General features: G+C 39.9%; 2 protein-coding genes across 7 annotated transcripts in view; one reads left to right on the top strand and one right to left on the bottom strand.

Moving 5' to 3' along the window:
• LOC136427432 (syntaxin-7-like) overlaps positions 1 to 3,778 on the bottom strand; it is a 47,008-nt gene extending 43,230 nt beyond the window's left edge. For 2 of the 3 annotated variants that reach the window (XM_066416276.1, XM_066416278.1), the window contains exons 1-2: positions 3,645 to 3,778; positions 441 to 621 (exon numbers count right to left, since the gene is read on the bottom strand). In XM_066416276.1, coding sequence (XP_066272373.1) covers positions 441 to 612 — 172 coding nt within the window. In that variant the 5' untranslated portion in view covers positions 613 to 621; positions 3,645 to 3,778. Of the gene's footprint in view, positions 1 to 440; positions 622 to 3,639 lie in introns of all 3 variants that reach the window. The other variant, XM_066416277.1, reaches the window with a different exon arrangement.
• Positions 3,779 to 4,048: 270 nt separating this feature from the next.
• On the top strand, positions 4,049 to 17,431 carry LOC136427431 (kelch-like protein 29). Of its 4 annotated transcripts, none has more exons than XM_066416275.1 (5): positions 4,049 to 4,114; positions 9,751 to 10,883; positions 11,130 to 11,266; positions 12,594 to 12,680; positions 14,911 to 17,431. In XM_066416275.1, the coding sequence occupies exons 2-5, from the start codon at positions 9,785 to 9,787 to the stop codon at positions 15,445 to 15,447; spliced, it is 1,860 nt and encodes a 619-aa protein (XP_066272372.1). In that variant the 5' UTR covers positions 4,049 to 4,114; positions 9,751 to 9,784; the 3' UTR covers positions 15,448 to 17,431. The 4 variants fall into 4 exon arrangements, with proteins under 4 accessions (XP_066272372.1, XP_066272371.1, XP_066272369.1 ...); XM_066416274.1 differs by lacking the exon at positions 4,049 to 4,114 and adding an exon at positions 4,121 to 4,289; XM_066416272.1 differs by lacking the exon at positions 4,049 to 4,114 and adding an exon at positions 5,092 to 5,199.
• Positions 17,432 to 18,349: the final 918 nt, after the last annotated feature.

Below are 18,349 nucleotides of genomic sequence, written 5' to 3'. Positions count from 1 at the left end.
AGTAACGGAGTTAGACAAGGAGTTGTTGTTCCCCGAACTTGAGGTCTATAGTATTACGCACTTAACATAATTACAATCATACAGTAAGATCTTAAACAACGTACATGTACATCTTACAGGAACTACTTGATTCACTGAGTCAGACTCACATAAACTGATACTTAAATCTCAGCCGATTCAAAGTTTTAGGACTACAGATCCTGTTTTCCAAACAAGATTTTAGAGTTTGTAAGCAAAAATCTATATGCACTATCTACATGTACACTCTCTAGTGCACAGCTGCCCCCTGTTGACTCAACTATAAACTGCAGTGCCATGAATAAGCCATTACGTATACTGTCTGTATGAGAGGCCACCTGAGGGTGTGTCTGGCTGTTGAAAGAAGGAAGTTTTAGGTCACCAAGACCTTTCCAGTTTCAAGGTAACAACACAAGACCCACCATTGTTGGAGATGGTGAATATGTTAGTGCTCGTCAGCTCACACAGACGGTTGACATCGTTAGAGCCATCCTCCTGGTAACCAGCTCTCCTGGGTACACCGTACCCGTCGTCTCTCCGGTCAAAACCACCTGTCTCCACAGACCCATACGCACCAAACTCTCCCCTGCTCATCTTCTGAATCTGCGAGAAAATGATATAACATTTGTACATGTATAACTGTTACAATAAAAATCATACCTACAGTATACTTATCTGTTTGTCTACTGACATTTGTGGAATGATTGACATGACAGGTGACTATTACCTTTTCAAGATGTCAACCCGGAGACCAGACTGTAAGGTTTGATTCACTCACAACCCGAAGGATCCCTCTTTTTTAAAATGTGCTACAGGTACGGTTCTCCTCAAACATTGGACCTCCAGCTTTACTCCCATTTTCTAAGAGGACATCCCTATCAATACATTAAAGTTATAGGTACTATTCATTTTCTCCCGAGTGAGTTGAGGAAATATATTAAGAGTAAAATGCCATTCCCAAGGGCTTAACACAGGGGCCTGCCAGGGATTTGAACCTACTAGTACATGTAGAACATGTAGATTCTTAGTCAATAACCGCAACTACAAGACCATCTTGCTAACTGTCTCCTGTCAATATACATACTACTACATGTAGTACTAGTACTTAGTAGGGCATTGATATACATGTACGTGTATATATACAGCACAACATTACTAAACGATTGACTTTGAACAGTAATTCAGTCCATTGTTCATGTACCTCATGATCAGGTCTCCAAATTGGAACTATAACTGATGCTGGTACTTTGTAATAAGTGTAAATTCACATTGCTCAATGATTAGAATATTTCAACAAGCTATCACCTTTTTGTAATTATAACATGCCCAGTATAAAGCTTTTAAAGCCAGGTTTGACCACCTTATGGAAAGCCATCCTGTAAAATACAACTTCAGAGCCCTGGACCACCCACAGAAACCCAGTGTCAGTCAGCTAAAGATAGTGGTACAAGGGAGCGGTCTAAACTGGATGTAAAGCATCCTACCTGAATTAAGACTCTACTCTACTCTACTCTAGTATAAATCAGCAATGTGGTGCAAGATCTCTTGACCTACAAACTCAGTATTCATTAATGAATATATAAACAACACTGCAAGAGTTTGCAAACAGGCTGGAGTTTGAAGATGCATTGATAACTTTGTAATAATATTGTCAAACATAATTAAGAAGTGTTTTATTATTTACAACTTAGATGAAAAAACTATTTTGATTTTAATTCAAATACACATAAAAGATAATCAATTAAATATAATGCATAGGGAAGCTTTTCTGTGGCTTATCAACCATTTTCCCCATATCTATTTGATCAGAGAGATCACACTGTTTGCTGGCCAAAGGGCACGGGGCGAGGCATGGTCTTAGATGGACACTTACGAGCCCTTCTACAACTCAGTCCTTAGTGACGTATAACATGAGAATACCTGACTGAAAAAACATACTTATGGTATACTATATAGTGGAATATACTAGATGTGCAAAGTTGTAACCTGTGGACTGTGAAGTCTTATATCCAACAACAATATTCTGTTGATAACAGCAGACAATGACACATTAATATCTGCGGTAATTATGGATTGACTGTTAAATGTACTCGCTGCTCAGAATTCCCCTTACTGTGATAATGAATTGTATGTTGTAAGCTGTGTTTAGCAGTTAGATGAATGAAAATAATACAAAAGTAATGAATTATCCACGGCACAATGTTGTTTATCCTCGCATAAAAATTTTATTTGAACTTAAAACACATATAACAATAATTTAACAACCAAAATCTCAACATACAACAAGGGCATTTTACCAATTTGATCTACATGTAGGCTTGCAGGGTTTAACAAAGTAATTTCATCCTGTCAATGTCTTGGCTGTTTGGATCAAATAAATTGGACATTTGGGTATTATACTACAAAAGGCTCAACTGTTATTACATTACAGAATAAATCTTACCATCTTGCTTTTTGTTATAATTACTTAAGAATTCCAACTGCACAAGAAGCACAATGGATTTCCTGGACACACATATGGATCATACTTGATTAAGTAAGGTAAAATTGTAACCTCCTTGCAATTGTTTATAGATAAATTTTAATAATATGACCATAAAAGCAAAACAAGGTGAAGATCCTTGTAACTGCATACTAAGAAAAAAGTGCTACTAGTAGACAAACATCTGTTACATTATATATCGCCTTACAATTAATTCAAATGTAACGAGAGGTATCAGATCACACACACCTCGGACGTCTGTCACCATCACCAGTACAATTAGTATATCATATCTAAGCCTTACAGATCATTGTTTGTAGCTAAATTTCTACTATTGTTAATGTTACTTAAGGTTATGGTTAGGCCTTAGTTAGGGTTAGGGTTTAGCCATACAGATTGGGATTTGGGTTGAGTTAAAATTAGGGTTAGGATTAAGGTTAGAGTTAGAGTTAGGTGTCCTCTTGAAGGCGAAATGTCCTGATGCCTCGGCGGCAAATACAAAGTCAGATTACACAGATAGGGGGAAGTGACCTTGGGAAGAATCTATCTCAAGTCAAACGAGGGGAGTGTTGTGGGGTGGGGTTGTGGGGGTGACACTACCTGGGGGGGGGGGGAGTTTGTAACCAAACCTTTACAATATTTCAATGAGATCTAGAAAATCATAAAATCATACACAAACTTTGATTTCTAATCTGTACACCCTTGCCTGTCATTATATCAGAAATGTTTGCGAATTCGCTGATGATACTGTCAACAAAATGTTCTTATCATTTTCATCATCATCATCATAATATTCATTAACTAAACAAACCAGGCTGACCGCACACAGGATATCAAGGAGGAGGATATTTAGCTACGCCTCTAAAGCCTGACGGTAGTATATATAAAGCAAATTTTTTGGAGTTAGATCTACTTCCACCTTCAAATCTTGGATTTCGACCCGTAAATATAAGCGTTTCGCTGTAATTTAATAAAGTCAACAACGTTATAGGATCAAAATTATGTCTAACGTTACAACTGTGCAGATCACCGACAGTAACGTTACTAGTGCAGTTCACGGTAGGGTGTTACTTCAAAATTTAGCGTTTTCCAAAATCTGAGTCCAAAAAAATATGTAGTATGTAGGAAGCAAAATGTACCTCACCCTTTCCCTCCTTGTCTAGGGAAACCGACAACTTTCCGTTCGAAATCACGAGGAAAATTTGTCAACACTCCGTTTGAGGAAGTCAGAAGTCGGCCATGACACTTGGTCATATGATGATCCACCTGACGACGTGACCACTCTTCGAGGAGGGGTGTCCAATATATTAAAAAAATTATGAAACGATTCAAATATCTCAACGATTGAGAAACTGTATTTATAATAACAATGCATACAGTATTGATTGATATATGATACATTCTACGAAGTAAGAAATTTCTGAAGAAAAGTTTCTAATTTGTATACAACGTTACCCTCGAGTTAGAGAAATGGATTAGCTTGTTTGATGTGCATGATGGGAATTGCATATGGCGGTCCTGCAAGTGAGATTTTGTGGTTTCGTTTTATAGTTTTATGCCCAAAATGTCTCTAAAAGTTGCAGCTGATGCGAACAAACTCGACCTTATCTGAAGGTATCTAAGTGGTTGTTGGTGATAGAAGATTCCCGAGTATGCAATGAGACCGTGCGTTGAAGGACGAATGGTGTCTTGCGTGTCGCACGTTATATCACTGTTGTGTAGCCGCTGTGTGACTCTTTGAAGCCCATCCGATTCCGAAGCTTGAAGGACAAAGACATAGGCAGATCAGGTAAGATAAAAACAAACATGCTTTTCGAGACTTGAAGTAACGTTGGTGTGTCTTGTGCTTGGATGAAGTCTCTTGTTGACATGTCTGGATAGAGTCAGGAACACCATCTAATACGTACTGAGCCACTAAAACTTTTAAGTTCTGGACCCTGTTAGCCTGGAATCCATACCCTCGGTGCCTCCCCGATATCTCTACGGCACTGTGAGTGACCCTCACCCGCCCAGACAGCTTAGGCCGCTCGGGGTGTTGTTTACGGCCTTGGATTAATTAGTTCGGCACACTAGGGGCGGCGGAAAAGTTAGGAAGGCAGCGGATGTAAGGTGTAGCGGAAGTAGGATGGCAGCCAGAGGTAGAAAGGCCATCAGAAACTGACTGGCCTGGTAAAACATCACTAAGCCGACCCTAGAGACTGGGACCAGGCTAGGACCCTGTAGGTTCAATTATTTTCGCTGTGGTAGGAGGGAAAAAGAGGTGTTTAGAATTCGTGATTTAAACATTTCTATAGTACAGTGGTAATGCATTGGAAGCACATATCCCCGGTGTAAATGAATTTGCAAAGGAGAGGTCGCCCCGAAAACACATGAAAATACACATGATGAAAACCACTGCAAAGTTTTCAAGATTTAGTGTACCTCAAATGTGTCACATACGTACATCTAAGGTCTAACTGTCTTCGTTATCTCAATCTTTCTTCTAAAAATCCTTGTTCTCACCTTTCAGTTTACCAGTAGGAACTTTTAGATTATAAACCATGGATTTTTTATTCATTCTACAGTAGTCAGAAAGAAGAATGCACGAGTGGTCATTCAACTTCAAATTATACACACTGCTTGGCCAGTTCCATTAGGTGTTAAAATCAACAACAATAGTATCTCTCGGGGATTTGGACTGGCATGTATCAAGATTTGAGGTCAGGTTGAATTTCCATATTTTTGATAACATACTCCTTGCATACTCCTAGCCTAAGTGGAAAGAATCGAAGAAAGACTGATTGTAGCGGCAAGGTGTCCAGACCACTGCAGCAGCAGAACACATGTACAGTAGACTACTAACGTTACTACTCCTGTTCCTAAGAACTTGGATTCCAGAAGCCAAATTGTTGAGCTCCTATGTTGGTGATTGTTTTGTTTTTCACAGTGAATTTCCACAAAGCAAGCAACAAGTGTGATTTTTCTTTAGATACTGACACACTCAGTCTCCACCATTTGCAGGTGAATGTATTGTACAGGGACAGAACGTGTGTAACCAAATATGGGAGTCCCAGATATTTTGTTATACAAATCGACCAACTGAGTCTGGACATGTCTAAATCATGGTTGAGACGAACTCACCTTTAACCTTGCATACTTGGAATGGTGATATCACCTTTTAATAGTGTACATTGTATGTCATACCTGGGCCGTGAAAACGTTCGATACGGGTGTTCCAGACCGTGTGATAATTTTCCGTATCACACGGGGTTCTAAGTTGTATCACACGGGCTTCCATAGAATATTTAGACTGCATTTCGAGCGCGCCAGTTGCACCGCCGTCAAAAATTTGAATACCGGACGTTGTTATAGCACATGACCAGGCGTTATGACACCATATACACCGAGGAAGAGGCGGGTCATTAACGTTATTATCATATAGCTTATCCAAGCTGACGCATATAAGAGTAGACAATTTCTGTTTGACGCATAGATCCCTTATACTATTAAGAATGCATTTCAAATTCACATTTGTCCTTTTTTAACAGAAGATGATGAAGAATATGTACAACTGTTGCCTGATTTATTTATTTCAACCACACAGGATAGGAGGGTCGGTTTCAGGTCAGTCAGAAAATGTTATCATTGAAGAATCTCCCTGCAACATGACCTCAGGTAACCTGAATAGAACACAGGTTCTTTGGCCAGCAGGAAATGGAACGCGCGGAACCTTAGATAGAACGTGGTTTCTTTGGCCAACAGCAAATGGAACACGCGGGACATTTTTGGGAATTTTAAATTTGTTTTCCCATTTTCATGTAACGTTATTCTAAGGAAATTTTTTAGGAATTCTAAGACAATAAAGATTTTTTAAACAAGGTTAAGAAAAAGATTCATCAAATAGATACCCCCTCTACAAAATGCAACGGTTATAAAGATTTTTTAAACAAGGTTAAGAAAAAGATTCATCAAAAAGAAACCCCCTCTACAAAATGGAACGGTTGTGTTCTGACATGACGTCAATAAGTGGTGTGTTATGGCGTGATAACAGACCACTTATTGTGGGCAATGGAGGCTTCTGATTGGTCGACGCCATCTACCTATGTGGTAATTTTCCGTATCACACGGGGTTCTAAGTTGTATCACACGGGCTTCCATAGAATATTTAGACTGCATTTCGAGCGCGCCAGTTGCACCGCCGTCAAAAATTTGAATACCGGATACAGAGGTTGGAATGAATGTTGTTACTCTCATCTCCCAAATAAACATATCCCCCGGAATAAACATACCCCCCGGAAATTAACCAAATTTACAGATAAACTGTGTCTATGCTACTTCTGTCCAAGGAAAAGATGATAAGCAGGTAGCTGTAGGTTCTCTTTATTTATGTATGCCTGTCTGAGGACCATACCAGTAAAGTGTACTGTATAAATATTGAACAAAATAACTGTATACATCTTGCTCATATTATAATCTTCCTTGCCACTTCAAAAAAAGATATTAGTAGCAATGTTGAAAATGTTGCCTATATACATTTGTATACTGTATAGTGTTGGTCTAAAAAAGCAAGTCACATTGGCAGGCCATACATGTACATGTATTTTGGTAGATCTCCAGAGATTAGTGGTATTATCAAGTCAGATGTTTTAAATTCTTACCAGTAGCAGAACATGCTGTGTGATCCAGGTCCTGTCCTTTGGTGACCCGTGTGCCTGAGCTGATAATGAGTGTCAGCTGTACTAGCCTTCTGAAAACTCAAACTACATGGAGCTGGCAGCTTGTAAACTGCATGTTTTATTCATGTTGTAACTGAATTAGGTTAAAGTCTACCCTTTATCAGTGCAGTAGCATCAAGACTTGGAGCTTGCTCAATATGAAAGTAATAAATTAGATATACATGTAATAAGGTGTTGGCCTGGGGGAGACTGGAGAGTAACATTATTATGGAGATTTTTTCATGGAGGTATAATGTTTTGAGTGTGTTTGTGTGCGTGTTTGTGTTTGTGTGTGTCCGGATGTTTGTAGTCAGCATAACTCAAGAACGTCTGGATGGATTATAATGATATTTGGCATGTGGGTAGGTGTTGGGAGAACAAAGGTCAAGGTCGATTTTGGGCCCCCTGTAATGTGACACTGGAACTGCATTGGCGTTTTGAGAGAAATTGCATGTTACGTTAAATGTAAATATACACTGTAAGTTAACATACAGATTGTACATTTTGTATAAGCAGTAAATGCACACATGAAAGAACCTACTAGTACACCTATGTATAGTATTAGTTTTATTTATTATACATTTACATGAATCAGATTTTGTGCTACTTACATTTGTACTAGTAGACTATAGTATACAAGTAGGATTATTATGGTACAACATGTACATTTGTATATGCTACATGTATTTTCTTGTGTTTGATTGTGTACCAATATGTATATGTTCTTACCAGTCATGTATAGTACATGTGTGTAATAGCTAACCTTTTGACTGTGAGTGTGAATGTGACACAGATAAATGTCCCCTACACCTGGCACTGTTCCTCATGGGGCTTACACAGTTGTCATTAGAACACTGTTGACACTGGGGGCGACCTTGATTTGGCATTCAGCAGGGTTACAGACCTTACAGGGAGGTACATGTATAGGGCTCAGATCATCTTTCAGTGTTCAGATCCTAAGGCACTGAGTGATGAAAATGTTTTTAGAACCACTCTTTGTCATGTTCTCATTTCAGTTGCTATCTTCTGCTTCAATTATACTATGATCTCTAGTCTAAGGTAAAGGTTCTTAGAGACTGTCTAGGAGAGAGGCCGGTAGGGCTAGGATAGACTACATGTACTTACTCTGATGCAATTTAGTTAACTGTATATTATGTAATTTTCAATGCAGAAAAAAAGCCCTCACCCAAATTTCCAACTTTCCAACTCCAGTCTTTGTCATCTAACCACACATGTGAACATTTGAGGTACATATGTGTAAAATGACTTCCTTACAAACAACAAGCTAACTTGATCATGATAGCACCAATATACAATTAATCGTAAACGGTAAAGCTAACCAAATCTAGAGATCAGACTGATAACCTGAGTGCAAGAGTCCTGTATGCCTACTCTAATCTGTTCTAGTTTTACACTGGTTGATAATTCATAGGTTGCACATACATGCATGCGTGTAACAGGTTGCAAGTTGGTTAGAGCTGGTACCAGGGCTCCACGATCAGTATGTTATCAGTATTATTACATTACCCATCTACGTCACAACCCACAAGGGGGAAGACATCTCGTCAAAAATTCTCTGCCTCTTCCATTCCAATCAGCTTTTGGATAGCTTGATGTATAACCCATTATCATATGCAGACAGTAATGTCATTATGTTCCTTTTAATTGTGTTAGTGCCAGTGTATGTTGATGGACTGCCAATAGTAGAGCCAGCTATATGAGAATGTCACTGTTACATGCTTATGCGGAAGGAGGGAGATCTATTCATATAAAGGTCACGGCGGTGTTAGGGGATCCAGTTTGCATTCTTGTTGGGACAGAGCTGACAAATTGTAGAGAAGTCCATGTTTCTGAAGAATGGATTTGTACATGTATATGGGCACAGCTACCTGCTGTGTGCTGTCACAGTTTTGGTGTTAGACTCAGAAGATCCACATGTGTTGCCTTAATTTAGAGTGGCTCAGTGTCTGCATTATTTTTGGACAGTAGACTAAGTACTTGTTTGAAAGTCGACATGGCGGCTGCAAGGTTTGTACAGACTACTGAGATATTTTTGTAAGTTCTACCTTAGTTCATGTTTCATGCATGGACCTTGTGCTAATATATGATATGCCCCTTCCACTGCAAACAACCTCATGTGGAATGTGTTATGATACATCATATCATTTGGTCTGTACATGTTTATTCTTCTTGTTATTGTTTGGTCAATTTTCTCCATAAACTTCTGTTTTTATGATATATTTCAGTTAGACGATTGAATTAACCTCCTGGTGTGAAATTAGCCTGAATTCAATCAAGCCTCTTGTGACCGCTCGCGGCCCTGTAACCGCCTCGCAACCCACGGGGAGGGGATAGAAACCCCCGGACAGCTGGAGTTTGTGTTATACAGACTACATGTAGTGTGAAATATTTGACAAAGATATTAATAAGGTATTAATATATTATATTACGATGTTCAGTGCAGGACATGCATATATGACCTGTATATATGACATTCAACTACATGTACATGTATGAGCAAGTGGGTGATGCAATGATTTTTTTTTTTAAATTCAGGCACGGTTTCCTGAACACCAAGCCCAGAAGAAGGATGTTCAGTCGCGGCAGTAGTCGCAGCGGCAGCCCTGCCAGCAGTGGAGGGTCCCAGGTTCCCTCCCCCTCCCCTCACCACAAGATCCCTCCCCTTCCTGACAACAACAGTGAGTTCGACTACTTCGACGACACCCACTCCTCGGAGATCCTGGGCTTGCTGAATGAACAGCGCCTTCAGAACGAGTTCACGGACGTTGTGGTGTGCGTGGACAAGCACGAGTTCCCCTGCCACCGCGCGGTCCTGGCGGCGAGCAGCCCGTACTTCAACGCCATGTTCTCCATCGAGATGAGGGAGAGCAAACAGGACAAGATAATGCTGGAGGAAGTGCAGCCAGAGGGAATCAAACTTCTTGTAGACTTTGCTTACACGGGGAGGGCCAAGATCACCAAAGCCAATGCTCAGGCACTGCTGGAGGCAGCCTGCATGTTCCAGTATACCAAGATGCGGGATGCCTGCGGTACATTCTTGGAGAAAAACCTCGACCCCTCCAATGTGTTGGCCATCGTTAACTTGGCAGACGCTCTCTGTTGTCGGGACCTACACCGCAAGTCAATGCGGTACGCTCTACAGAAGTTTTCAGCCGTTGCAAGACAGGAAGAAATGCTGTCGCTGTCGAAGGAAGAGATCGTCAACTACTTGTCTCACGACAACCTCGAGGCCCAACACGAGGAGGCGGTGTTTGAGGCCGCCACACGCTGGCTCCGTCACGACTTCAAATCTCGCAAGGGCTACGCTGCAGAGGTGCTGTCTGCAGTCCGCTTTCCATTCCTCCGCCCCACGTACCTTCTGAGCGCCGTGGAAGGGGACTCCATCATACAGAACGACAAAAACTGCCGTGGCCTGGTGGAGGAAGCCAAAAGATTCCACTTGCTTCAGATGGAGGGGAGAGGGTTGGAGTCCCCGCGGACCAAGCCTCGTAGCTGTGTGGGGTCGGAGGTCATCTTCATCGTGGGGAGTTCAGACAAGGTGGTATCTAACCTGGACGATGTGCGATGTTACCATCCTGAGTCCAAAGAATGGTACATGCTTCCGAACCTTCCCAGCAAATATGTCATGAGAAGTGTGGTGGCTCTGAACGATGATGTCTATGTCAGTGGTAAGGGCCTTTTATTTGTCAACACTCTCTTCTATTCATGTGATACATTTATTTGTACACTCTATCTCACTGAATGGTAAGATAGACGTGTAGTAAACTAGTTGTAAAAATGATTGTTCTAAACAATGTTAGCATGTCTCAAAAATTGAATAGATAACTGTATAGTACGTTTTTGCCATTTTGCTCTTGAATACATGTGTTGATAATGGGAAAGGAAAAGCCATGTTTCTTTTTGTCTTCTCTCAGGTGGTATGTTGAATGGACTGTCGACAGATGAGGTGTGGAAGTACTCCTGCCGTACTGGGATCTGGAATAAAGACTCTCCCATGCGTCAGGCCAGGGACGCACATGGCTCAGCTGTGGTGGAAGGCAGTATATATGTGGTCAGACTCAGTTCTCAACCATTGTCCCTTTTTTGTACAATGACCAGGGCTCGAAATACTGGGTGCATATGCACTTTTGTGCTCCCAAACTTGGAGCTGCGCCCCTATGTTTGACTGTAGGTGCACTTACATGTAGATATTTGTGAAGGGTTACATATGAAAAGGTATTATTGTACAATATTGATAGAATACGGGATATTTTTTATATTCAAGTGTAAAAACACCTTTGTTGTGCTACATTTTAAAGATCTTGGATTTGGCTATAGAATTTCATATTCCAGTTCTCAGACTGAATAGAGTAGTAAGGGTTGTAAATGTTATTTTGCTAACATTCTACTTTACTTTATATTGTGCACTCAATTTTGTTTTTCTGTGCACCTACATACATTGTTAGGTTACCATGCACCAATACACGGTGACCTATTCCCAAAATTAATTTCGAGCCCTGCTTTACTGTAAAAAAAAGGCACTTATACATGTAGTTATGAAGACTTTCTGGGAAGATATATGGATACACAGCCGTCCAATTATATCAGTGTTACTATCTAGGTTTTACCTTTGTTATAATCATCTTGAAGTTGAAGGTTGTTTTTGTGACCCTCACGATCCCCTCTCCCATAACCCTCTGCTTTAACATTAGCAGGTTCGTAAATTCTGCTGATCCAATCAGTATTGATCCGTTAGAGACAGATTGCCAACCCACCGGGGAAAACCTAATTACAAATGATCCATCTCGTTCCTAATTTATTTCTGTATGGGGCAACGTTTATCATTGTTTTATTACCGGATTCCGGTTGTCAACTTTTCCTTGTTTCCAATCTGAATAGTATATGGATGTATTAAGGGGGCATTATCTAGTGCTTAATATTCTTGGCCTCAACTGATGTTTATATGCACTGCTGTAACAAGGTTTTGATTATTTTGATCATGGCCGATGCTTATTGTTTACAATGTGTGTGTTTGTACATGCATGTGTGTGTTCTTGTATGTATGTGTGTGTCTGTGTGTGTGTGTGCTAATATGCATTAAGACAGCAAATATTCAGGCTTCAGGCAAACGTAAACATAACATACAGACAGACAGACAAGCAAACAAATCAATGAACTCCTGACCATTGCCATCTGATATGTAAAGATAATATTCTGATAGACTGAATTCCCCGAAACAATTCTTGGTTGTCTCAATAGGAATTAGACTTAACCCTGCTGCCTAACTCTGTAACCAATGCTAGACGGCTACCTCAGTGTGCTAAAGGTTAAAACATAGAACCAAATGGAAACACATATGAAGTGATTTGATTGCAAATTGTCTGTTTTTTCCATTCCAGGTTGGAGGGGAGGCGTCTGGTGCCATCCTCAACAGTGTAGAGAGGTTTGACCCATTGACCAACAGATGGGAGGATGTTCCTCCACTGGTAAGGTCACAACATAGAACTGTGTACCTTTTCAAACTAGCGTCGAAAAACTCTTGATTCAAATGTACTATTCCTCCGACAAATTTACTCTTTATGTCATGGTTAGCTACCTACTGTAACAGTTACATATTCAAACATACTATGTTGATGACATTGCTTTAGTATGTCCCCCTTTCCAATAGAAAACGATCGTTGAGTGACCGATAAGTGCCTTAAATTGTATTTGTATGACCTTTGTTTTCATAATTGATGCACAAGGTAAAAGTATGATTGAAAAGACAACAAAACACAAAATTTCTTCTTTATCTATGAAACTTGTTGAGAGATCTGTCAAATATTTGGTTGCTCAATATGACCAGTCACTCACACTTACTGGTTGCAGCCTGTAAGTGGAAAGTTAGTGAATGCTAAGTTCAGAATGTTACAGTATCTGAAGGTATAGAAAAATCAAGCATGATTTCAAGGGAACATTCAGAGTGCAGCCTAACATATTTATTTATTTCGATTTACCACATTTTGTGGAAGGATTGACATAATAGGTGAACTATCACCTTTTCAAGATGTCATCCCAGACTGGACTGTAAGATTTAGACCATCGCACACCGGGGCCTGCCCCTACTCTTTTTCGAAAGGTGTGGTTTGTTTCTTTAACGTGCGCGGGGTATGGCTCTCCCCAAACACGGGATATATACGGCAAAAATAATTACTCAAGCAACTGGATAAGATTTTGAAACAGTCAGACGTTTCAGACAGTATCCACTGTCTTTCGTCAGTGACTAACGATAGGACTGAGAACACCAGGTTTTATACCAAAACTCTGAATAGATATGTTAATGAGGTTAAGACAATTTAAGATGTCTTGAAGTAGTCTTTAAAAAAGGTTAATTCATGACAAAGTTTTATGCCAATAGTTCAATTAGCTACTGTTGTTTTAGTACAGTAAAACAGTAACTAAATGTTGCTTGTCCGGGGGTGGGGGGTGGTGGGCAGTGCATTATCCCAGGTGCCTGACAGTTGAACGCGTAGACCCCCTTTCCTGTTGAGGGCGGGGTTGTACATCCTCTCATATATTGCTTCTCGGACTCCCCGTTCGAACCAGCGGGCTTCACGATCTAGGATGTCCGTGGATTCGAGATTGAATGAGTGCATGTCCCTGGTTGTATTTTAGATGGTGGAAAATGGCAGAGGAGTAGCGGTTAGCGCTCTTTCTGCAATGTTCACTGTACCTTTCTTTTAGTGGTCGACTTGTCTCCCCAATGTATGTGTTGTTGCAGTTCGGTTCCTCACATTGCAGTTTGTAGATGACATTGGCTTTGATGCCTTTTTCAGGCCTGTCTTTTGGATGGACCAGTTTCTGCCTGAGAGTTGAGTGAGGTTTAAAGTTAGTGGCAATGTTGAAGTTTTGGAAGATACGTCTGAGTTTTTCCGATACGCCTTGGACGTAGGGAATGGTAATGTTGACCTTGTTTCTGTTGGTCAATGGTTTGCACTTGAGTGTTTTCTTAGACTGGTCAGAAGATTTGAGGGCCTTGTTGAAGGTCCAATTTTGGTAACCACACTTGGCTAAAGCCAAACGGAGATGTCTGTGTTCTTCTGTTTTCGCTTCGTCTGAGGTGATGACATTGTCTGCTCGATGGAAGAGCGTTTTAATCACTGCCAGTTTGTGTTCCAAAGGGTGGTGGGAATCAAAGGCCAGATATTGATCAGTGTGGGTCGGTTTCCTGTACACTTCGAACTGAAGGTTGCCATCCTTCTCTATGATGGTGTCTAAGAAGGGGAGCATGTTGTTTTGACACGACTCCTGTGTGAACTTGATGTTGTCATCTACCTGGTTAATGTGGTCAAAGAAGTCATTAGCTACTCTCATCTTTAGCTTACACCAAGTGTCGTCTACGTAGCGAAACCAGTTTGCTGGGGGAGAGCCATTGAACTATTGGCATAAAACTTTGTCTTGAATTAACCTTTTTTAAAGACTACTTCAAGACATCCTAAATTGTCTAAACCTCATTAACATATCTATTCAGAGTTTTGGTATAAAACCTGGTGTTCTCAGTCCTATCGTTAGTCACTGATGAAAGACAGTGGATACTGTCTGAAACGTCTGACTGTTTCAAAATCTTATGCAGTTGCTTGAGTAATTATTTTTGGCGTATCTTATTACCTGGATGTCTAACCTTCATCAACGTATCACGGGATATACACACTGATTTTTTGTTAAATTCCTCGTCAGGTGAAGGCAGTATTTGGTTGCTCGGTTGCCGCACACCGTGGGAAACTGTACGTGATTGGAGGAGTAGCCAACAACGGCAGCAACATGCAGTCCCACCTCATCCAGTGCTACTCACCGGAGACGCGGATCTGGACCTCCATAGAATCCCCGCTCGTAGACAACAAGGCCGCGCCGACGGCAGTCCTGAATGACAACATCTACATCATCGGGGGGTTCTCCAGTAGCTGTACGGTGTACGAACCGGGGACAAACAACATCCAGCGTGTGGCGGACATGCATGTTCCGCGTGCCTTACATGGGTCTGCTGTCGAAGGGAACAAGGTGTACGCCATCGGGGGGCTACCGGACGTGGGGAAATCTCCACACGACACGATGGAATGCTACGATCCTGCTACTGACACATGGGAAATACAAGCTGCACTCCCGAAGGCCATAATTGTCCACGGCTGCTGCACGATAAGGATGAACATTGCAACACTTGAGGACAGAAAACTGCCGTTAAAGGATGGACAGGCAAATTCCCAGCAGAATACATAGTCTTGTCAGTGTTTTCTGGATGATTATTGATTTCGAAATGTCAGTTATCATTGTTCAGTCTTGTGTTGACTACCCATATTACCTGAGGTGCATGCCATTGGGTATTATTATGACTAACATATCACATATAACCGCTCCATATAACCAGACCATTATTACAGGTATGTACAGATGTCAGTAAGTCATGATTGTTCCCATTACAAAGATCTACTGCACCAAAAGTACTCAAACTTGGTATCCTGATCATGAGACGTAATAAAAACTCAAATTTAACAACTAAGTGACATCTTTGGTAGTCTGTCACTTCTATAAAGTTCCCCAAAATTTCTCACTCTGTTGTCAAGTCATTTGGTTCTTTCATGGCTTTAATCAAAGTTTTAGGGTCATGTATCACACACTCATTGTGTAACTGTAACTATAAGACATACAGCACAAAAAGAGTCTAAATATACCAACTTAAAAAGTTTCTAAAACTTGGGCCAGGAAGAAGAAAAAAATATCATTTTATCATGTATACTATCATTATATCTACACAATGTGTTTTATAATGGCTAACATACAAACGAAGACCAGAATTAATTTTTTTGTTTACTTAACATATCACCAATGTGCAGAGTCTGTGGAATGTGTACCGTAGAATACCACATGTATAACTCTGTAGTCTAAACGAGCACTAGATTTTAACACCTAATAAAGTGCAGCATATCTAACAAGAAGTTATAGTGATAAGCCATGGATAAAGGGTAGATTAATCCTCTGATTTTTATGTATATTTGGCCATTATGTGTTTGTTATTATTTACTGTTCAAACAGAAAAGTGTTGTGTATAACCCATGTATAATAAATACTTAAATGTAATTAAGAATTAACATATGTCACAAAGCTATTTGTTGCTTTTGGTTCACATCCCTGCATCTGACTTGTCTCCACCAGCCCTTCCTAAAGCTGGTATCTCACTGGAATATTCCTAATTGTGCCAAATTATTGCAGAAACTTTGTGAACTTTTGCCAATTTTCCCCTGTGGTTATGGGTAAAATATGTGACCTCTACAAACAAAATTGCCATGTCCCATTCTCGGTTTTTGCTTCAAATTAGATACAGGATAACATTATTAGAAATCACAGTGTTGCTACTGAATGAAGAACCATTGTATAAGTACAATGATTGAAATTCATAAAAAACACAAAGATATTAACAGTGATTGCACCAACTCAATATGAAGTACCATTGTATAAATATCCATTTTATGTCTTGTTTGGGCTTTAAACATGAATACTCAGGTGACATACATTGTATTCAATAAGGAGACAAACAGGGAAATAATTTAGTCTTGTTGTATATCAATTATAACTTAAGTCCAGGAGACATTTATTGTGTAAGCTGATTGTAAAAAGATTAACCATGCTCAAGGACACAATATGTGCATCAAAACGTTTACTTTATTGTGCACTAGTTTACAAAAGCTGTTTTAATATTGAGAATTTAGACATTCATATTGGTGCAATGTGTATAATTCTAGCATAGCATAATGCTTTTGGCAGTTCATCTTTATCATAACAAAGCCTCTAACATTTCCTTTTTTTTAGGATTGGTGTATTGAATATTAGACTGGAAGAGTAACCAGGTCTCTGCCATTGTTATACTGGATACTTGCCACCAAATAGAATTTTCCATGATGGTAAACCTACTCATGTGAAAAAATGGGCTTGTGTAAATACAAAAAGTGCATACCGTAACCCTATTGGCTAAGGTTTTTTTATTTGTTGTTTGTCAGTTTAATTTCATTGTTCAATGCTTGGATGTTAAACATGTACATGGCAATGTCAGATGCTCTGGGAAGTGAAACCCATTAGGTTGCTTATGCTTTATACAGTCTTGGTATCTACATGTTGTTATTTTTGCTGTAGTTTCCAAATCTAAGATGACATACACAATATCTGGCTAACTCTTGGAAGTTATTAATAAACTGTTCTCAAATCACAATGTCAAAATATGGGAATATATGTGTCAATCTGGGTTACTGTTTATAGTCATTTTGATAATTTGAATTGAAAGATTAGGAAGCCCCTTGTCAGTTTTGTTAACGCAGCCAAACCCAGTATATGTAAAGTTGGCAACTTTATTCAGATACCTTTGAAATTATTTTTGCTACTTGCAGACCAAAAAGGTACAAATCTTGTACCGGGTTAGCTTTTCCACAAGAGATGGGGAAGGGGTAACTTGAAAGAGTTTATTTTTCAAGTAGGTATTTTTGAATGAAGAGTCCATTCAGGCATGTGGGGTTCAAATTCAGAGTTTAATTTTGGAGTTGAGTGTTGTTGGGATAGTCCAAGTATTGGTGGTAGTAACTTTGGGATGTGTTTTGATATACTTCAGCACCAAGGACAGGTATTTTTGTATCTAGGAATATATATGCTGTTTCTTTGGGAAGTGTTTGTGTGTCTAGGAGGCTTTGTGCTCAACATCAATGTTAGATGTAAGCGTGTGCTTGTATGTGTGTGTGTGTGTGTCCCTTTATTTCTGTGTGAGTTTGCTTATGTATTTGAATAGCATTCAGCACCAAGGACAGCTCGTTGTGTGTTGGACAAAATCTGCTATAACATCTTTATGCTCATGGATCAAAAGCGCCGTCTGACAATCCTTAGTATAACTGCAGTTTTCTACTTTCAAATTCGCTCCATCCTCATGGATCAAAAGCGCCGGCTAGCAACGTGTACTAAAACTGCAAGTGTTCACAGCATCGCCCTGTAGAAAAGCATATGCCGTTTACAACAAACGCTTTAGAAACATACGTACTCTATACATCCTATTGACGAACTGCTTATTGTGTTTGATAGATGGCAGTAGTATGGATATCCGTACATTTCTGGGTCGTTTCACATATGTTGACGTAACAATTAC

Source organism: Branchiostoma lanceolatum, chromosome 2 (genome assembly GCF_035083965.1).
Source record: "Branchiostoma lanceolatum isolate klBraLanc5 chromosome 2, klBraLanc5.hap2, whole genome shotgun sequence".
Classification (NCBI taxonomy): domain Eukaryota; kingdom Metazoa; phylum Chordata; class Leptocardii; order Amphioxiformes; family Branchiostomatidae; genus Branchiostoma; species Branchiostoma lanceolatum.
The sequence above is the reverse complement of the archived record's forward strand: the minus strand, read 5'-3'. Positions and strand labels throughout refer to the sequence as shown.